This window comes from Temnothorax longispinosus, unplaced genomic scaffold (assembly GCF_030848805.1).
Source record: "Temnothorax longispinosus isolate EJ_2023e unplaced genomic scaffold, Tlon_JGU_v1 HiC_scaffold_24, whole genome shotgun sequence".
NCBI classification, from domain to species: Eukaryota; Metazoa; Arthropoda; class Insecta; order Hymenoptera; family Formicidae; genus Temnothorax; species Temnothorax longispinosus.
In genome coordinates this window covers 400,600-422,832 of record NW_027270058.1, presented here as the reverse complement: position 1 = coordinate 422,832, position 22,233 = coordinate 400,600, and the positions used below count along the sequence as shown (strand labels likewise).

The window sequence follows — 22,233 nt, the reverse complement described above, 5'->3', positions numbered from 1 at the left end:
ACCTAAATAGAAATCTTCCTCCTGACCGATAAGTCTATCGACCTAATTTCGAAATACGCGCGCGATATCGAAACTGGCGATACTTGCGCCGCCAGCGTCGAAAAAGTGAAAGTGACGTTTCTCTGATAATCATAATAATATTGAGATGAGAGCGGTCGACGTAGATGACGACGACGTATCTTAAAAATAAATTTTCCCATTTGGACTTTGCGTCGCAATATCTCCGCTTGTAGGGCACGTAGCGGAATATTATGAGAGAAACCCCCCCCCCTAATTGGACCCCAAGCTATCGATCAAGCCTACTTAGAACTTGATCAGTTCACTCGTTATCGAGATCTCAACATCTCGGGTACTCGCAACCCGTCGCGTCGCGTAAAAGAGTCACGGTCGGTCTCGCTCCGCGTGTACTTGGCGCGAGACACTACCGTGTCTCTTGATATGTGTATTTATATCCACGTATTCCTTTTCATTTATTTTTCCAAGATCAAATATTATATAACGTGATGCAAGAAAGTACGATATAAATATGTACGGAGTAAAAGGGGTAAAAAATTTTGATTATGATATAAATATTTTGATTTTTTTATGTACGTTATTTTATTTAAAATGTAATAATGATCGTATGTATTAAAATTTATTTCAACAAAGCATCGCGTTCACCCTACGTTTTTTTAGCTTATCCATCTATTTTTGATTACACGTTGCACGTGCGTACTAAAAATGCACTTGTCACGTTTGCTATACGTCTCCACATACGTGATATGTTGTGCGGATTTATCATCTGGCTGGTCTTTGTAAGTTATTTTGTACGTCGTACGCGTATAATATTTTAAATGCCATATGAACGATCATAACGCGCATACTATAAGATGAATGTTACGTTATACGTTCGATGTAAACCGCGGGCTATGAGGCTGCGCGCTACGTCCCTGTCGTCAGTTTCATGGCGCGTACGCGCATCGGGGTTGTCGCGTCGGTCGCTTCGCGGCCGGCCGCCCGCCGCGCATGACGGTAAGGGGTGGGGTGGGAAACAGTTCTCCGTAGGACCGCGCGCGCGACGGCCGTGACGTTGCGACGCGGCGTGGATTTTTCCGCTTTGTGCGAAAACGGTAAGTTCGGCGTCGTTCGGCCGGGTGTACGCGACGCTTGCGGAGTCTACGTTTTCTCGTTGCCGTGTTCCACGTCGGATACGGGACACCCTAGACGCGTGACCCGCTCGTGAAATCGGTATTCGCGCGAGAGGTAGGAAGGGTGGGAAACAGTTCCTCGCGGGACCGTACGTGCGATGGCTGTGACGTCACGCAGCGGCGTAGATTTTTCCGTTTCGTGCAAGAACACGGAGTTCGGCGTTGTTCGATCGGGTGTGCGCGACGCTTGCGAACGTTGCGTTTTCTCGTCGCCGTGTTTCGCGCCGGACGGTGGACGCTTTGGACGCGCGACCCGCGCGCAAGGCCACGGTTTGCGCGAGGGGAAAGGAAGGGTGGGAAACGGTTCCCCGCGGGATACCACGCGCGACGGCCGTGACGTCGCGACGCGGCGTGGATTTTTCCGCTTTATGCGAAAACGGTGAGTTACGCGTCGTTTGGCCGAGTGTACGCGATACTTGCGGAGCTTGTATTTTTTCGTTGCCGTGTTTTGCGCCGGATGGTGAACGTCCTGAATGACCGATTTGCGAGCGAGGCCGGCGTTTGCGCGCGAAACACGTCGATCGTTAAGTATATTATAGAGGCTGTCGAGTCGCGTGCCTCGCCTCTCTTGTAAGTAAATACATACGGCTTCCGCGTTGTTCGCGGCGAGTACGTGCGCTCGCGACGGCGTGCGCCCGGTCGACGTCGTGCCGTCAAAAAGTTCGTGTGGTTTTCGTCGCGAACGTGTGCGACCGCCGCCATGTTTGCCCGTTGGTGCCCGTTTCCTGGAAGATGCTCGTCGCGGTCGTTTTTTTTCAAGTTGTCGAGTCGCTTTATCCCGGTCGCCCGGGATGCTACGCGGGGCGGGCGTGCGGGAAGTCCATAATATAATCGTTTTTTTCCTTAGATCGAAATATTATTATTGAGAGAGGGATTCGTGTCTCATGTAATATGCTAATATGGATCTGCGAAACAACGCGGAAGATATGCGATAATAGCGCCGTCATCGAAATATAAGAAATGGAATATACATATATTTGACGTACGTTACGTCTGTATCACCAGGTATTGCCGTTGGCATGCGGGCGCTCGACTTTGTTTTTCGTACGACGCGTCGCGCGGTGTTTACAAAAGCGGTCGCCGCGCCGCACCACCCGCGTCTCAAGGCTCGCGACGTCCACGCCCGCGCCGGTTTCCACGATCGGTCTCAGGCGTTTACGTTTCTCGTTGCTTACTATATTTTTTTGACCGGAAGAACGCTGTCCCGGCGCATCGGAGCGTCACGTTCACGGTTATCGAAGCTCCGCGCTTTTATCTTTTCGGCGTGTCAGCCCGCGATCTCTTCTTACTCGGTTGGCCTCGGCCGCGCGATCGAAGCATAACGTCATAGAAATGGTAAAACCGACGCTCGGCACCGGCGCGGCGCGTCTTGATTTTTCATGCCGAGCCGGCGCGTTGCGGTACGGAGTTCCCTTTATAACCATGCCACGAACGCCGTGCTTGCGTATCGAGAACGCGCGCGCGCGCTGCACGTCGTTTTTTTTCGCCGTCGTCCGCGCGTCCCGTTAGAAAATATCGCCGCGCGTCGCAGACGCGCGTATTACGAGCGCTACCGATCGTAGTTCGGCAAATGTCGTCGAGCGTCGCGGATGCGAGACAGAGAGTAGGTAATAAAAGCTACGTACAGCGCGTGAGAGTTTCACCAGAGAGCACGCCGGTTGTCGATATAGCTTACGTACTTAAATAGTAACGCATCTGAAACGTCGCTTGTCCGTACTATTAACAAACTGCTTAGTACCTTTTCGTCGTCGTACGTTCAACGTACGTATATTTAATATTACGTTATTTTTTTTTATGTTGCGTACGCGATGCTATCTTACGCGCATCGTGATATTGACTATTTATTTCGAAGTCTTTGTTCAAGATTTAATATCAATGTATGATCTTTAATAACGTATCGCGATCTTTTTATCTTTCAGGATTCCGAGGCGATCGTTGCGAGGAGAATATCGCGGCGTGTCCGGGCAACCTCTGTCAAAATGGTGCCACCTGCATGGACCGAGTGAACGAGTATTCTTGTCTGTGTCCACCGGCCTTCACGGGCACGCACGGCGAGCTGGATGTGGACGAGTGCTCGGTACGGCCGTCCTTGTGCCACAACGGGGCCACATGCACGACGTCGCCGGGCAGTTACTCGTGCATATGCGTGAACGAGTGCCAGCGTGCAGCGTCAACATCGCGGACTGTCCAAATTTTCGATGCATCTATAGCTGCGCGGTGCGCAGACAAAATAGAAACGTGCGTACTGCAAAACGTAACATTAAGCGTTAATCATACAGAGGTATGACATACAAATGAGTTACATATACATATATGAAACTGAAAATTAAATTTTATTTTAGATAGCTATATTAATGCATGTTTTTCTTTAATTACATAAATGTAATTAAATAAAAATGATATTAATGCATGTTTAAAACTCATATACTTCTTCTGTCTTCTATCAAGATTAATTAAGTTTTAAACTATATATTTATTTATATTGAATAGGTGTATTTTTTAATATCGAATTGTAATAATTATTTGTACAATATTGATGAAATTATATAATAATAATTATAAAAAGTAAAAAATTTATATGAAATTGATTTTATATTATAGAGAAATTTATATTATAGTATAAATAGAGAAACGGTTAATTTCTCATTTTTGTTAAAATGATCATATTTTATTCAACAATTCAAACAATTCAGATTAAATAAAAAAAAACAAGCCTATCAATTATAATATATTAAAAAATGTGATAATACAATATTAGTATACTATTAATTGCGGTTCTTATTTTAGAAAATTATTATATTTCTAATGTGGTTTTCTCAATGCACTCATCTCGTTTGCAAACATATAGACAATCAAATTTGACACGTACACCATTGAATTTGACATGTAGATGAACTCAAAAGGACGATTCTCATGACGGAAAGAGCAGCAATCAAAGTCGTACTATATGTCGATCAAGCCCGTTTCACACAAGCATTCTTAACCCCGGCACTCGATTTCGAACAGCATTGCTCTTCAGAATGTCGAACACATCCTCTTCACGGCCGGAACAAGCGCACGTGTTTCCGAAAACACGCAGACACACTGTTAACACAAATAGGTTGAGATGTATAACGATGGATCGAGAGAGGTGAAATTCAATGTTCAGTTAGTTCATTCCTATCGTGTGTTCTTTCTCACTGGAAATCTTCCCTGCTTCTTTCGTTGACTCGCCCTTGGCGGTAAGCCTTTTGTTAGATTTCACAACTTATCCTCGACTTCCGCCACCTGGGGAATTACTTTCGGCTTTTTGCCACAAAGAGAGAGAAAAGATTTGAAACAGGACTAACATTCGTAGGAATGAAGAAGCGAGTTCGAACCGATATTATTAATTTGAAGTATAAAGAGGATAAAATTCGATTAAATATGGTACATTTTTCAACTTGTAATATTGTAGTGTGATTCACACTGTGTGTGAAGCACAAATATGATTATATTTTATATTGCACAGGGTTATAGTTTATGTAAAATGTTGCAAACTCTATATATTATTATCAAAGATAATTAGAAATATATAGCGACAAAATTCTTTTTTCCAATAAATCTTAAAACGCGGAAAAAAAGAGGTTTATACGTATATAGAAATATAGTTTCTTTCCCTTAATTCATTTCGAGAACTTATATACAAACATTTTTATGGAATTATATGAATTGCATGTATGTAAATTGACTTTTTTTTTTTATTGGTTTTCTAAAATAAAAGTTTTTTTTATGGAATTTTATGCATAGAGATTGAGACGTACTCTTCTCTTTTTACAGATAAATTTTTTAATGAAAGGTTTTTCTCGCTTTCGCATCACGGAACTAACTTTTAAATTTATAAATTGATTCATCCATTAACTGGTGTATTTTGTGGTAGATATGCGAAAATTGGATCTCGCTAAAGCCATCTTTTTTAAGAGGACTCAATTTTTTTTGTTTTTTTTTTTTAAATTAGGAACCGATTCCCGCCGGAGGAGTTTATGAATAGTTAGAATCAACTTTATCGTTACTGTTTTGTCGTCCCGTTCTTGAGTTTGCATTTCTCTGCAATAATTGTAATTAAAGTAACTTTAATGGACGATTGCGCTAAAAGCGTTTCAATTTAAACGGCTATTTTTGTCACTCTCCTGATTTGCATGCAATCAAGCAAATTCACTAGTTTCTTCTCGCTTGTATAACTCCGTGTTACTTGCTCCCAGGATGCTGTAAAGACACTTCTGGGGATAGTGTATATAGCCTCGAGGAGATACGTGCGGTAAAAGTCGAGTCAATATATTAATAAATTAAGTCGATGTATCGTTACTGCTCCGGAAGATTCGGGAGGGATAAAATTTTTTCACGAAAAACAGCACGGAGGTGATAACTTCGTGTTGACCCTTTATTTCCCAGCGGAACATTTCCGGGATTCTATATTTTTCAGATTTGCGGTCGTAACCACAGAGAAAAGTCTTAAGACGTTTTTATATAAGAACCCATACTTCCGGAAGAAATAAGAAATGCATCGGTTATAACGTGCACTTTTATCGCAGCCCTTTTATTATATAATAAGCAAGGTTATCGAAATGCAGAAAAATGCAACTGAAGAAGATAAAATTAAGATATAAAAACACAAAAACTTAATTTTTAATTATGTTATATCGATATGTTATAATTTTATATAAAACTGGTCTCTTTTATATAATCTTATACAGCATATGATCACGATAATTATACTATGCGATTGACAGTTTGGTTTGTTTGTACAATGAGATATGATAAATGATATCGGATGATAAGATTTAAAAGTTTAACGAGAGAAACGCGTATGACACGACAGAGGGGTTAATTACGCACCATTTACGGACTCGATAAATGACCGTCGAATCGTAGGTATACTACGCGTTTCTGGAACACGTGCGCCGATCATTTGACGATTAAATGTCGTCGACGCGTGTGCCACGGGCGGCCGGTGGGAATTCTGTAAAGCGACGTTAACGAGCGTGTGGCATGACGTTATGCTTTCATAGGACACAGTATTAACGCGTGTGTCGGCTTTCGATGTTGTCGGCCGGTCAAGATTGCGTTACACGTGTTCTGAAGATTGATCGTCCCTCGTCGCAGACTGACATAATTGTCGCGTATAAAAACCTCGTTCCGCGCGCTCATCTTGACGACGAGATTTACAACTTCGTATAATGACGACCGCAAGCTTCGAACTTACTTTTGGTAAGTATATAGAAACTGTTTGATCGTATTCAGACGAGTGGTAAAGTTATACACTTATTGCAGTAGACAAATTTACGAGAGTGTAAAAATTTTATTTATAAAATACGAAAATTTGCATCCGTATAATATATTTCTATGAAAAGATATGATTATAATGACGAAAATCTTTATTCAGACAGTAATTTTTTTTGTTAAAGCTACAAGTTTTCTATCGTATTAATATAAGATAATGCATTTTCAGGCCTATCAGTAGTCAAAGTGTACGTAGAGGATATATTTTGGGTCTCCTCCTTTATACAGTTCTGAAAGTATACAAAGGGCGTCCTCAAAGGGGCGCTCACCGTGCGCTCGAAGAATTCTCTGTGATATTGTATTTTCCGTAATCAGGTTCCGGTCCATTGTCGTCGGGTGAAAGAGCAGGTTGTTCAGTTTTTAGCCATATAGTAGTCTGCGTAAAATTCCACGCGTCAAAAGCGCGCGCGGCAGGTTGCACAGGCTGCGGACGATTTGGATCAAAGGAGCTGTAGGTGCAATTACCGTACGTAGCGCAAACGCAACAGAAAATCGCAACGCAGCATGCTCTGTCTTTCTTACTCTCCTTTTTTTTCTCTCTCTCTCTCTTTCTATTTCTTGCAAGTTTGTTTATGAAGTGTCGGATACAGACGGTTGACGAAATAAACCAACTGATTTTGCACAGAATCCGGATGAGAGAGGAATTTTCTTCTCTTCTCTGCTGTCATTCCTCGTTCTCCATTAATAGTCAATGAAAACGAGTCACGAGAGAAAGAGAGAGAGAGAGAGAGAGAGAGGGGGGGAGAGGAAGAAGGGGAAAATTAGATCCTGCTGAGCCTAAAGTGCAGGGCTGAGAAAGGGTGGGAAAACGAGTCAACGCGCGGATTATCGTTCGTTCTCGCCCAGTAAGCTCTATAGAAATTTATCCCACGTGTATTTACGAGATGCTGTATTTTCCATTAGCTCGAGATGGTTGTTTCCTTCACGGAGAAAATTTTATGTTAAATTTTACTATGCTGCCGCATCAACTGCGGACCATCAAGACGCCCAAGTTTAAATGCTATACTCTTGTGTAAACGTACTATGTCCATAGCATTTAGTGATACGATCATAGCATTATTATAGCATTGAATGCTATGATTGTAGCATTAAATGCTATGGACATAGTACGTTTACACAAGACTATAGCATTTAAACTTGGGGCGTCTTGATGGTCCGCAGTTGGTGCGGCAGCATAGTAAAATTTAACATAAAATTTTCTCCGTGTTTAATTCAGAAAATTATTAATGACGATTTATCATACACGCTTATTGTGAAGTTTAACAATAACATAATTAAATATTTTATATTTAAATGCAGGGTTGGCACGCTCGTAATTAATGTAATTATAATTATATTATAAAAATGAAGATGATAAGGGTTAGTACAAGCTGCACGTGAACTTGTTACGTGTTTTTATTATCATCTCTCAACATCTTCATTTGAAAAGTAGAAACAATACAAGTATAATTTTAATGGTTATTGTTTAAGATCTATAATTTTAAATAATTTCTACTAAAGACAATACTAGTATTTTAGGACTCAAAAAATATATTTATATAATATGAACGCCTTAACTTTGTTTAGTTTATATATTATGCATATTCTTTTAATTTTTAATTTTTATAATTTGTGATTTATAGATCAATTAAAGGTCATATACGTGCATAAGATATATTTAACTTATTGTAATCTCTGCATAACTGCTTTATGTCTGGTGCGTGTACGTTAGGAGTACGTCATCTAACATCTATCAAGATTTTGCGTAACCGTTTTATACTGCGCCGCGCCGTAGTAGTTCCTTGTCGGAAGTTTCCACTCAAGCAGCACTTCGTGCGAGTTTCGGTTTGTGACATCGCTGTGACATTAGTTGAACTTTGCCATTATAGCCGGCCGACTATCGGACGCGGCGCGACTCGCTATAGCTCTAGTGATTAAAATTGGAATTATTCGGGCAACTTTTTAACATTCGTTTGTCAGTTTGCAAGGATGGATTCCAGGAGAAGCGTAATGTAATTGTAACGCGATGCGTGAGCGGATAAAAAGGTTACGATGCACTGTTTCATCGAGTGCGAGCCTTGGCACGTCGTCGATTCGCATGAAATGACGAAGGCTTTTCACAAATCAAGTTACAGACGAGCAAGGAAAACTCGTATTGCATTTAATCTCACGTAAATTTTATTTCAATAGAATTCAGATTTAATTATGGTTCTATTATAGATATGTTTTAGGGAATTCGAGTATATAGAATAGACTCGCGGAACAAATCAACAAATGTATTTAACGTAAATCGAAAATTTATTCTCTTCGGTTTTTATTCGTTCGAATATATGCGAAGATGGTCAAATCAATTTTTACGAAATTACGCCCTTACAGAAATTTAATACTGTAAGTAATTATTTGGCTAGTACGTACGTACTTATTTCGAGTATTAAAAGTACTGTTTTTAATGATTTTAATACTCAAAATAAGTACGTACGTACTAGCCAAATAATCACTTACAGTATTAAATTTCTATAAGGGCGTAACGTGTTTTATCGTCTATTTAAGCACTAAGGCATCTGTCTTAAAATTTCATATTCGGAAATTTATAATAACATTCTTGTTGTCGATCGCGTAACGTCACGTAATAAGATTTATCTCATAAAGTAACAAAGAAAATGTACCTTAAGAGCATTTTCGTTATACGCGTGGTACGCAAAGCCTGCTGTATTTTTTTTTAACGTGCACTCAACGTTTATCGATCAGTAAGATTGTTATTAGAGAAGAAAATTCGCAATTTACCTAAAATAATTAATATGGAATAATTAATCTAAAATAATTAATCTGAACCTTAATTATGTATGGAACTATTCGCTCTTTTAAATATATATAAAACGGGTTGAAAGTTTCCACCCTAACAGTGATCTTATAAATTTGCTTTTTCTTTTTATTCCACGCACGACACTCTCGAAACGATTCCCTGATGCCATCGATTCACCCTCTTTCTTTTTCCCGTTTTTACCCCTCGGCACAGGAAACGGCTCGGGGGTGAAACTAATTTTACGAGAAGTCGGCCGATCCCTTCGATTCTTTATTAGATTTTCTATGTCGATGTGGTACTCTGTACCGAGTAGAAAGGAATCAGCGAACGAAAAATGTTCGGAGATGATTGCAAATGTTTTGGAATCTTTTGCTAAATGAGATTATTATTACTCTCGTGCCAAAAGTGCAAATGCGAAGTAACAATTATTTTTATTTAGAATTATCGTAGAATTATCGTAGAATTATCGCATTTGCAATCTTTTTTTGATATTCAGATGAAAATCTTACGCTTAATAATTCAAAATAATTATTGTATCAGAATATTAATAATCTGTCTAATATTATCGTAAATATGGAAATACGTGAATTTCTAAAGGTGGATAACTTTATATTTGCAATAAAAATATGATCTTTATTTTCAAATTGTTTCGGAATTTATCTGGATTAAGGCGCAGACATTTTTATCAACCGGACAAGGTATAAGATGAAAGAGAATTTGTTGTATATACGCGCGAATAGAAGCATGTGTTGTTCTGCTGTCTACAATAGAAGTAGAAGGGCAAAAAGCACTTTGGAAAACGAGGGAATTATAGAGGTTCGGCAAATTTGAATTTAGATGAGATAAACGAAAAAGGCTACGACAGGAATACTTATGAAAGAAGAGGTGGTCTGGACAAAGGACGTGGAGAGATGAAAAGTACAATGGATGGAATAAAAACAGGATCCTCCGCGGATGGTTCGTGCGAGAATCGACGAGAGAGATTTTCGAGCGATATTCATTTTGTTAGACTAGAAAGAGAGAACGAGAGAAAGAGCCGTACAAAGAGAGAGTATGCACAAATATATGTGAAGGGAGAGAGTTAGAGAGAAATATGGGCAGAGAGAGACTGGGAGTTGAAAGGGTTAGAGGAGGGAGGAAACGAGAGAGAGCAGGGCAAAGGTTGCCGGGTAACACAGCGAGGGTGGGATAAGAGTTCCCCGGGGTGCCTAGCAACAGGTTGCTACCCTAAAATTTCGACCACCGGCTTCGGCGCGGCGTGCGGGAAGACTAGCTACTGCAACCTGCACCCATACGCGACCTACGTATTTTCCCTAAACTTGTTTATGTAAAACGCGTCGATATACGCTCCTGTGCGCGCTTCGCCTTCGATTTCTCATTTATACGCCATGAAAGCGGTCGTGAGGGAGGAGAACGAAAATAACGAATAATATATAAGCTTGTGTTTGCGCGATTTCAGGACTCGTCATTATTTTCTAGTTTTCTTATTGAGTTTGTATAAATAATATAGAATTATAGACAAAATGACTATAATATAATTGATATAAAATGCAGAGTAGTTTACGTAATAGTTTACGTAAATAAACTTTTAACAGATGAATAATTATAGTTTAATAGCGATAGTTTATATAAATAACTAAGAAGAATAAAATAAAATTGCATGCGAAATGTATCTCTCGTGAATGGAAAATTGCAACTAGATTTAAATTCGCGAAAAATTGTATTAATGATACATCATCTGTCACTTTTGCATATCAATGTATAAACTGTTTCATAAATTTTTATTGAGTTACGATGACATTATTGTCTACGCACGTTATTCTCGATGCATTATATAATAACAAGAGAGAATGGGAGAACAACACAACAAACCTGTTCTTGACTTCATATCGACTTTTATTTCATTATGCATTTATGCAGGGAATAAGCGAATGAATGGCTGATGTGTAGACGAAGGCGATTCGGTGAAACGATGACATAAGCCTGATGAGATTAGTTCAAGAGAGAGAAAGAGAGAAAGAGAGCCAGGGTAAAAACTTTTAATTGATTATTTTCCAGCACGAATGAGAATATCGCAACAGTAATGTCCATTCGCGTGAACGTTCGCGTTGCGAACGTATTGAGATGCGTGTAGCGTGCGTGGGTGTGCATGCGCCCGTAATGGATTGTAATTCTGTTTTGTTCATTCGATAAAGCCCGGACCGGATAATAATTCGTGCGCTCAAATAACCGTGCGAGAACTGACGCGTGTTAACGCCCGCGAATTGTCGACGAATATCTCGCGTCACGATTCAATCCGCGAGGAATCGACATCGACGGAAAATTGCTTTAATCGCCGTGAATGCATTTCACATAGGGGAGAGAGTATTACGCGGACCCGCTGGTGTAAAATATAAAATATTCTCGAGACGTGGATTTTCCGATAAATCGATTTTTCTTCGGTATATAAGACGTGTTGTGGTAATCGCCGAAATCACACAACTCTCTTTATTGTCGAAATCTCTCATTTTTCGTTTAATTTGAAGCGACATTTTCGTGCAATTTTAATTTGACGCACGCCTTACTAAAATATTTTGGTCTTAATCTCGATATCCATCTCGTCGCAAGATTCCGTGGCATTTCACGAAATCATAATTTCGTAGTCTAAGCGCTTTGAGCTGCACCGTTATTTGGAAAACACGCAACGTGTAAACTGTATACCCCCAATATGCTCTTGATCCATGGATATGTACTTATTTAGTGTACGTGCGCCTGTTTAGCATAATATACGCATAGTGGAGAAACTTGGTGAAACTCCGCCGTAATAAAGTCCTCGACGTTGATAGTTCAAGGAAACAACTATCATGTGTAACGCGGATGATTTACCGTACTTTCCGCAACCGAAATGATTTTACTTTGAAATATTTACGACGCTCATCCACAACTCCGTATTTTCATTAAGGCTGATTTTATCGAGCGTCGTTTAATCGTTCCCTAAAGTGTCGGGTTGATATCGATATAAAATTCCGCAAACTTTATTTATTAGAATATTTATGAAGAACAAACTATAATATATATGTAAAGAGAACGTCTTTCGCATTTATTAAAATGCATGTCGAAATATTACCCGCGGGAAAGTAGCATCTCTCCGAGGTTTTTTCTTTTGCAGACTTTTTACATTGCACCGAGGTACTACGTGCCACGGAAGTATTACGAATTCTTTGATGACTTTTCTGGTGCGTTTTTATTCATACGGCAGATATTCACGAACTTGCATTTCCGGTTCGCCGAGGGTAGTGAACTCGGCGTGTACGACGATGATTAATCAGATTTCGCAATATCTAGATATAGCGGTGGCGCTTTATTTTCCATCATTTCAGCGCGCGCGACGGACGCTTTCAGGAAATGAAGAGAAAAGGTGGAAATGGAAAGGAGAATCCACGTTCGTGACATTTGAAAAGCCACGAGGGAGCCAATAGATATACGGGACGCGGCCGCGGATAATTAATAGAATATTTTACGCACGTTGCCGAGAGATGATTCCTTTAACGTTGCTTGATGTGTAACACGAATGAATGGCGTGTAAATCCGTATCGAACTTAAGACTCGTACCGTGGCATCGATGGGTTTCATTTTTTCTTTTCTTTATATTCGATACGACCGACTTTTTCCCATTGATCCGACGAAGATTAGTCCAGGCATCACCGATACGTTAAGGGAAAAAAAGCTATTAATGGCTGTGGCACGCGTGCCAGAAAATAGACGGGCGCAAGTGCTCGATCGCGTGACTGCCGGCCGCCACCGATGCGCTAAGATTAGGCCAGTCAACGTAACCTAATTAACGAAAGAACGCTTCGTTGGAGATTTCTTCCACGCCTCGTTAGTTTATACCTTCGCAAATTTTTCTTTTAACCGAGAGCGGCGACTCCGGCCCGGACAGTTTATCGTTACGTGATTCATGCGTGCCATCGGATTTTAAGTGTATCATGTTGATTTATGACCGGCGACCCTAATTTTAAAACTGAATACATCAGATAAAATAATTTTTAGTCAGAAACGCTAGGTGCTCGTCACTCTTTTCTATTTTATTTTTGCTGCGATATTGTTTCCGACACATCACTTATATACAGAATAAACTGTAACGCGTTCTCTTTTTTTTTCAAGAGATTGAGTGTAAAAAAATAGAGATCCGAAGATACGTGTCAGCTTCACGTTTTCATTGTACGAATATTAGAATATTATAGTTACAACATTTTTATTTTAATCAGGATTGACTTATAATTCTGATACTTTTTGATTGGTTTTTTTAACAGAACTCAAGTCTGATCGAAATAAAACAGCTATATGACGATTAAGCGTAAAAGATAAAGGAATATCTTTTAGAGTACTTTCTTGATTATATATTTTATCCCGAAGAGAAATTTTATAAATTATTAATATCTGATTTCTTATTTTTTAATTGTTTGAACTTATTTACAAAATTTTAAAGAAAAGCGTCAAGAACTTTAGAACTTTTTGGAAGAGTCAGTATTAAAAATTAAAAACAAACCTGTGCTAGCACTACGAGCTAGGCGTATAGCATAATAATCAAGAACTATATTAACATTATATTAGTCTTCAAGTTAGTACGTACAATTTTTTACGTTTGAAATTCAAACTGCGATCGTGGGGATAAAACTCCGCGATCCTTGGGGGTTTTTTTATCTCGCAATTATATGAAGTAACTTCTATTTAATTATATAGTACATTTATACATTTTCTAGGATGTTGGGTGACGTGGCAGGTCGGCACGTGGCTTCACGTCGGCGTGGCAGCAATCCGCTGGTGCGTGGAAGTGTGGGCCTCATCGGCTATGGTGCTACATCCGGGATCGGCGGTGCTGCTGGAAACGCAGCTGATGGCGGCGCGACGCATTTGGATACGGTGCCCCGATATGCCGCTAGGAGACGGAGGGCTGTTACCACCAGCGATCACAAGAGCTGCGCCCTTATACAGACGCGGCTCAAGCTTGGCGATATTATGTGAGTGATCATCCTTTCTCTCTATGTTTTTCTTATTTGATTCCTTAGCTGATTCCGAGCAGTTACAACCATGTAGATATCCAGCTTGGAAATCTTACGACATAAAAAGGAGAAAAATGATTTTTTTTGGCTAAACAACCAAGATCTTTTTTATTGATGCATCGTATTTGATGGTAATTAATATAGAAACGATAAATGCGGGCGATATGATTTATTCGCAATTTAGTCTTTTTTTATTTGTCGTATATAATTATTTTGAGGAAGAATCTACATATAGTTATAATAGATTAAAAATAGAATATTATCGTCTACATAAAGTTAAATATTTTTAAAAAAGCTCTCAAGACCTTTGTTTAAATTATGATGATTGCTCATTAGAATTGTAAATTAGAATCCTGCAATAAATGTATTTTTCGATATTAAGACATCTAGTTTCCCATTATTAGTCCACCATTAATAGCTTTTGTGTGAAAATAATAAATAAAATACACAGAGGGCTTCAAAATTTATGTAGGTGACACGTAATGCTATTAGCAATCGGGTTTTATTATTTCCTTTTTAACCATAGAACAGTCACCTGAGGTGCTTTTTACACTCCAGTGTCGAAAAAATGAAGCTCGATGAAACGTGTCGAGAAAATGAAACGTCACAGTATTTTTAGTGTTTTCTTTTATTTTTTAATTTTTTTTGGTTTCTCCTTACTTTTTTCAGAAAATACTGAGTAAATCTATATACACACTGTCTTTTAAATACTAATAAATTACACAGAAAAAAATTATGTTTTATCAACATTAGACTACGTGAAAATAATCTTGTTAATTCAATAACAGTATTAGTGAAACAGTACTTATTTTATTAAAAGAAATACTTACTTTATTAAAACAAAAACGTGACGTATTGAATTAACAAGATTATTTCCAATTAGACTAATGCTGTTGATACATCATTTTTCTCCGCGTATAAAACGATGAAAAATATGCAATATGTAATTAATAACAATGATTTTTAATTGGAATGTAAAAGTCACCTCAAGTGACCGTTTACGAAAAGGAAATGAGGTGACTGTTTCTGGGTTAAGAGGTAACACGAATATGCCAAGAAATCTTAACGATATAACTGACTCATGGGTACAACATATCTCTTATCACTTGAAATTTATTTCTAGTTTTTATGCTATCGCTATATCCGCGGGTAAACTATTTTACCGACATTGTTTCAACCCCTTTTACCCCACGATGTTATACCGACAAAAGTCGACTATAGATAACGTTGATAAGAGCAGCAACCAACATGAACTGTACTCTGATAAAACAGGACTCGTCGATAGGTACGTTTAAATCGATCTACAACCGTCGGTAATATTTCCTACCCCTGCATGTTCAACCCTTAACCAAACGTTGGCAAGTAGAACGTTCTTGCCTTGATATTGCACTACCTTAATGGGTTGCTATGTAAACGATTCACATTAATATCAACTGTCGAATTATTATTACTTACATATTATACAATAAAAAGTGACATTTGATATTTATTTGCTCTTTTAAAAAAAACTACACGAGTTTTTCGATCTCTTTAAATTTACATCATTAATCAATTATAATAAAATTATAATAAGATTTTGAAAACTGAGCTAACTCATTAGATAATTAATTTATTATTAGATTACTATTTTCCTAAAAATAGGAAAATAAAAAAATGCAAAAAAAATATTAGATGACTTGATTATAGGTATACTTACATGATGTAATCTTAATATATTAATTATAATGCAGTAGTACCTCGATATTACATAGATATTATCGTGATTTTATCAAGCTTTTTGCTCGCTTTTTACGAGAAAAAGACGACCAATTTATCCGCTAAATTATCCGCCAATGATAACCCAAGCCTTCGGTCGCGTCACGGAGATGGTGCCAGACGAGGAGCCGCGTCTGACCATACCGGGTCATGCACTACTGCAGCCGAATTAAAGTCTAATGTAGCGAGGTGTCTGTATACCCCTCGCGCCGTTTGTCCGTCCAGCTCTACACACTATCGATTAGCCTTCGATTGTTCGGTCGTTACTTTCTATTTCCAGCAACGCGCGCCGTCGTCGGCCGTTCACCAGGGCGAATCTAATTACGATTTCTCTCTCTTTCTTCCTCTCTTTCTTCTTCTTTCTCTTTCTCTGTCCATTAGCGATCGTTCCTGCGACCAATTATTTTACCGTTTTCCTGCATTTTCTTTTCAAAACACTTTTTAAATCAATGGATGTCTTCTATTTCCGAAACGAGTACGTCGATCTTCTTATAGACTTTCATGAATACCAAGTGATTCTTTCATTAAAAATTTAACAATTCTATCTTTCGGTAAGATTGTCTCTTTTGTTCGAAGTCTTAATTATTTACTCATATTCACGTTTATCGACATTCTTTTTCTGCCTTTCTCATTTGTTACTCGATAGTCTAATATCTTTCGTGATACTTATTATTGTTTCCTAAGATGATACATCCCATTGGAAAAATTGACATACGCTCACGTAATTGCCAGAAGAATTATTATCGTATCAACCATTTGACTAGTATTTCACTTAGAACTGAATTACCGAATATTGATTTCAATTAATTAATAACAATGTTTAGCTTCAAATGTTATAGGTAATATCGTGTAAAAATACCTACCCGTCCCATTTTCAAAATTAATATTTTACGTTATTAACGTTTTGAAGTGTGATATCTGGGCAATTTGGATAATGTCCCAATTTTGGGTGTTATCATTTTTTCGATAAAACCGAATCGGTAAAGCACTAATCGCGACACGACCGGCGATCGTGGCGAGGGTAAGCGTTCTTTCTCTCTCTCTCTCTCCCTCTGTCTCTCTCTCGACTTCTCGCAAAAATAGAATCAATAAAAGGAATCGACGTTACGTGGAAGTAGGTCTGCGCGCTATCCCGCGAGTCAACTCGACAAGGTTTTCGATCTTTGCTATTAAGGGACGTATCTATCCGAGCGCCGCGCCGCCGATCCACCCTCCTTTATTTATCACGCTCGATTCCGCGTTGTCTTCGCGGTCGCCGGCAGATCGATGCCCCGAACCGACGGATTTTATTAACGAGCGCGAATCGATGCTGCTTCGAATGCTCGCGCTTAGCCGCGTATAGAGTGAAATTTGCCTAATCTGAGGAGAAGAAAAATATATCAGAGTGCATGCGAACATGTAGACGTTGTACTTAATTATACGTAATATTTATTTTAAAATGATCTATTATTATATAATTAATATAATTTTGCTTGATTCAAAAGAATATAAAAATTTGTGACAGTAAAATATAATTTATATATATGGGGCATTCCACGCCAATTCGCAAGGAGTCAAACTTTGACCTTTTTATTTTTGATGGCCGCTCGTTTTTTAACAGGTCTTTATGAGTATTAGACCCCTGTTAAATCGTTTCTATAATAAATGTAGCGTTTCCGAAATAGAGCCTGCGCAAAATGAAAACTGCAAAATTTTCAATGAATTTTTTCGCCTATTAGACAACGTCTAAGAAAAAAATTCATTGAACATAAAATACGCTATTTAGATCATAGTTTTAAAAAAAAATTATCCCAAATTTTTATAATAATGATTTTAAACTAATAAAGTAAAAAAACACAAAAATTTGAATATCTCAAAAACCCCATTTTCTATTTTTTTGAAATTTATAGGAAATATTCTAGGGAGTATTAGAAGAATTTTAAGACTAGTTGGAAGTTGCGCAGAATTTTGGGATTTTTTTATAAATTTTTTTGTGAGGCAGTAGTAATATTTGACTCACAAAAGTGTAGTTAAAAACGCGTTTCAGACAATTCTGAATTAATTTAGATATACTTTTTTACTAAAGCATGATGAAGATCTCGGCATAGCACACGACAATTGCGATGAATAGTGTGGGAAAGGCGAAAAAAATAAATTTATGAGGAAGTTTAATTCAATAAGTACATTTGTTTAAGAACATATTATTTATAATTTTATTATTTTGTGCTCAGTATAATTATTCGAAAATGAGTAATCTTTAACAATTAATTTATAATTTTTTGTATGACTTGGTATGACGCAGTGGACACGTTGAGTCTGAGGTATTCTTTTTGTTTGATCGTACCGACCTGTCAAAAATTCGGCAGCGATTTCAAGTATTGGGACAAAAAAATTATGAAATTGCCGTCGAATTTTTGACAGGTCGGTACGATCAAACAAAAAGAATACCTCAGAGTCAACGTGTCCACTGCGTCATACCAAGTCATACCAAAAATTATAAATTAATTGTTAAAGATTACTCCTTTTCGAATGATTATACTGAGCACAAAATAATAAAATTATAAATAATATGTTCTTAAACAAATGTACTTATTGAATTAAACTTCCTCATAAATTTATTTTTTTCGCCTTTCCCACACTATTCATCGCAATTGTCGTGTGCTATGCCGAGATCTTCATCATGTTTTAGTAAAAAAGTATATCTAAATTGATTCAGAATTGTCTGAAACGCGTTTTTAACTACACTTTTATGAGTCAAATATTACTACTGCCTTACAAAAAAATTTATAAAAAAATCCCAAAAATTCTGCGCAACTTCCAACTAGTCTTAAAATTCTTCTAATACTCCCTAGAATATTCCCTATAAATTTCAAAAAAATAGAAAATGGGGTTTTTGAGATATTCAAATTTTTGTGTTTTTTTACTTTATTAGTTTAAAATCATTATTATAAAAATTTGGAATAATTTTTTTTTTAAACTATGATCTAAATAGCGTATTTTATGTTCAATGAATTTTTTTCTTAGACGTTGTCTAATAGGCGAAAAAATTCATTGAAAATTTTGCAGTCCTCATTTTGCGCAGGCTCTATTTCAGAAACGCTACATTTATTATAGAAACGATTTAACTGGGGTCTAATACTCGTAAAGACCTGTTAAAAAACGAGCGGCCATCAAAAATAAAAAGGTCGAAGTTTGACCCTTTGCGAATTAGCGTGGAATGCCCCATATACATATTTATACCAGATTTACTATTACAAAACAAGTAATGCCGACTGTGAAATGCATTTCTTTATTACTTGTTCCGTTTTATAGACATATAGATGTTTAGAAAGTGAAGTTGATTCAAATCTTATCTTTTGTGACTAGTTCAAAAACATCAGTATGAATTTCAATATTCTAATTTCAATATTCTAATTCAATATTCTAAAATTATAGAGCAGCATTGTCCTATTAGTAAGTTCAACATAAATCGTAAATTATTCAAAAGTACTTCTGTAACTTTGTTTAATATTAAATCTTATTAATAAGAACAACAAAACTGACTTTTCTTCATGTTGCAGAAAATAATTTCAATTATTTACATTTAAGAAAGAAGACTGTTTACGTAGATATGGTAATTCTTTTCCGATACTCTTTCAATTCTGAATTTTGTAAGTACCTAACGTATTTAAAAATTATAGAAAGGAGTCTCAAAAGAAAGCAATATTTTCAAGATATCATGAAAGCGGCACAAAACATTTTCTACCCTCTGTGTATATTACAAATCAAGAGACACGGTAGTGTGTCTCGCGCCAAGTACACGCGGAGCGAGACCGACCGTGACTCTTTTACGCGACGCGACGGGTTGCGAGTACTCGAGATGTTGAGATCTCGATAACGAGTGAACGGATCAAGTTCTAAGTAGGCTTGATCGATAGCTTGGGGTCCAATTAGGGGGGGGGGGGGTTTCTCTTATAATATTCCGCTCCGTGCCCTACGAGCGGAGATATTGCGACGCAAAGTCCAAATGTGAAAATTTTTTATTAAGATACTTCTTCTTCTTCTTCTTCTACTTCTAACGCCGACGTTTTATATGATGACGTCATAATCAGAAACGTTACTTTCACTTTTTCGGCACTGGCGGCTAACGGCGTTAGTATCGCAGTGCAGTGCAGTGCAGACAGTGCGTTCGTTTAGAGCGCTATCCTCTGTCAGTCAGTTCATCATCTGATCAGTTAACCTATCTCGATCGATCGAGAGACACGGTAGTAGTGGTAGTACGCGCGGAGCGAGACCGACCGTGTGACTCTTTATTACGCGTCGCGAGGTAAGGGGTGCGTTCGGGGAGCTCGCTATCACGCTACCAACGCTAACACTACAAATTGCGTTCGCAGAGCAAAGATAGCGTTTGCAAATGCAAGCTCTATGAACAGCAATAGCGTCGCGTTTGATCTAACCTAACTTCAAATATTAACCTAAAAATTGAAATCATGGAGCAAGCTATGGAGCAAGAGGAGCAAATCATCACGCATTATAACAATCGCGAAATTTTAACGACTGCCGTTGTTATAATACGTGAAATAATAGATTCTTCTTCTGATTCATCATCAGAAAGCGATGATGAAGAATTAAAATAATAAGAGATTGTAGAAATGTAAGAAGACGTGTTCCAAGAATTTTAAATTACGTGTCACATATAATACCAAATTTAACTAAAGAAGAATTCAAAGCCCATTTCAGGTATGGTTTATTAATATTAATAATTTTTGTTTTAAAAAATTACATTTTACGTCTTTCATATTTCATGTCTTTGCCATTTAGGATGTTACCTGAAACTTTTGATTATATCTTATCTTGTATCGAGCAAAGATTAAAAAGGGTAATACCTGGAACACCTATGATTGATCCGCGCACACAATTTCTGTTGGCATTATGGAGACTAGCTACTCCAGATTCTTTTAGGTAATAGAATTATTGTTAAATATTTAATATATTTAATGATTTAAGTTTTAAAATCTTATATAGCTTTTTATTTCTTTATGCTTAGGTCAATTTGTGAACGATTTAATGTTGGAAGAAGCACTGCTTTATATATAACAAGGAGAGTGGTAAAGGCACTCAATGAGCTTGCGCCTGTTGTTATTAAGTGGCCTACAGGTGACCGAGTAAACGAAGTGTGGGCAGGATTTGAAAATGCAAGTGGATTTTCTAAAATTATTGGAGCTATAGACGGAACACATATAAACATTCCAGCCCCAAAAAACAATCCCGAATGTTATATAAATCGCAAAGGTCACCATTCCATCCAACTTCAGGTGTGTTTATTGTTTTACTTCAAATTTTATTTCGTAGTCCGTTTTTATTTCAAGACTGTCTTAATATCTAAGGATACGTTCTCAGTGAGCGCGTCACGCGTCGCGACACGCATTGTGAGTTTAAGCAATCAAAACCTCCCCACATAATTACATCAATTGCGAACGAGGGGACAAAAATGGAAAGTTTTGAGTTTACATATGTTTATATTTTTCTTCTTATTTAGGCTATTTGTGACCATAAATGCCAATTTATTCATTGTTATGCTGGACATGTTGGATCTGTCCACGATCAACGGGTATTTCGTCAATCAGAAGTTCAACATTATTTGGGAGATGTTACGAAATTCCCACAAGATAGCCATTTGGTTGGTGACTCGGCTTATAAATTACATGAAAATTTATTGGTACCATACCGTGACAATGGCCATTTAACAGAACGACAGCGAAATTATAACTTCTGCCATTCTTCAGCAAGAATTGTCATTGAGAGAGCGTTTGGCCTTTTAAAAGGAAGATTTCGTTGCCTTTTAACTACACTTGCCATAGATCGAACAGATTTAATTCCTATGCATATTCTTTCTTGTTGCGTATTACATAACATTTGTTTAATGAGAGGTGATGAACTTAATTTTGAAACAAATGACGTAGAACTTATTGATATAGCAGACAATGTTGAAAATGTTTCTGCCGTTTCTATTGCGGGTGTTGCTAAAAGAGATTTGATATGTGAAAGATTAAGAATGAGACATGTGTGACTGATTAAGGTGTGCGTGTGTGTTTTGATAATTATTTAACCCAATCTTGTACATTATTTTTACTATTTCCTTTTATTATAAAAACATAAAAAAATATCTTTACATGTAGTAAATAGATGTCTTTTTTAAAATAAATGCTTC

General features: G+C 37.6%; 2 protein-coding genes across 2 annotated transcripts; both read left to right on the top strand.

Moving 5' to 3' along the window:
• Positions 1-3,123: 3,123 nt before the first annotated feature.
• LOC139823997 (uncharacterized) lies at positions 3,124-14,271 on the top strand. Its single transcript, XM_071796484.1, has 2 exons — positions 3,124-3,425; positions 14,010-14,271. The coding sequence occupies exons 1-2, from the start codon at positions 3,181-3,183 to the stop codon at positions 14,269-14,271; spliced, it is 507 nt and encodes a 168-aa protein (XP_071652585.1). The 5' UTR covers positions 3,124-3,180.
• Positions 14,272-20,392: 6,121 nt separating this feature from the next.
• LOC139824009 (uncharacterized) lies at positions 20,393-22,165 on the top strand. The gene is made up of 4 exons (XM_071796503.1): positions 20,393-20,762; positions 20,844-20,984; positions 21,070-21,337; positions 21,562-22,165. Exons 2-4 carry the CDS (start codon positions 20,845-20,847, stop codon positions 22,090-22,092), a joined length of 939 nt encoding a protein of 312 aa, XP_071652604.1. The 5' UTR covers positions 20,393-20,762; position 20,844; the 3' UTR covers positions 22,093-22,165.
• The last annotated feature ends 68 nt before the right edge of the window (positions 22,166-22,233 follow it).

What these genes read in the sequence shown, in the direction of transcription:
- LOC139823997 (XM_071796484.1), top strand. Translation starts at nt 3,181, where the DNA reads ATGGACCGAGTGAACGAGTATTCTTGTCTGTGTCCACCGGCCTTCACG. An exon ending in TGCGCAGACAAAATAGAAAC is followed by an intron (nt 3,426 to 14,009) that starts GTGCGTACTGCA and finishes TACATTTTCTAG; the next exon opens with GATGTTGGGTGACGTGGCAG.
- LOC139824009 (XM_071796503.1), top strand. Translation starts at nt 20,845, where the DNA reads ATGTTACCTGAAACTTTTGATTATATCTTATCTTGTATCGAGCAAAGA. An exon ending in GCTACTCCAGATTCTTTTAG is followed by an intron (nt 20,985 to 21,069) that starts GTAATAGAATTA and finishes CTTTATGCTTAG; the next exon opens with GTCAATTTGTGAACGATTTA. An exon ending in ACCATTCCATCCAACTTCAG is followed by an intron (nt 21,338 to 21,561) that starts GTGTGTTTATTG and finishes CTTCTTATTTAG; the next exon opens with GCTATTTGTGACCATAAATG.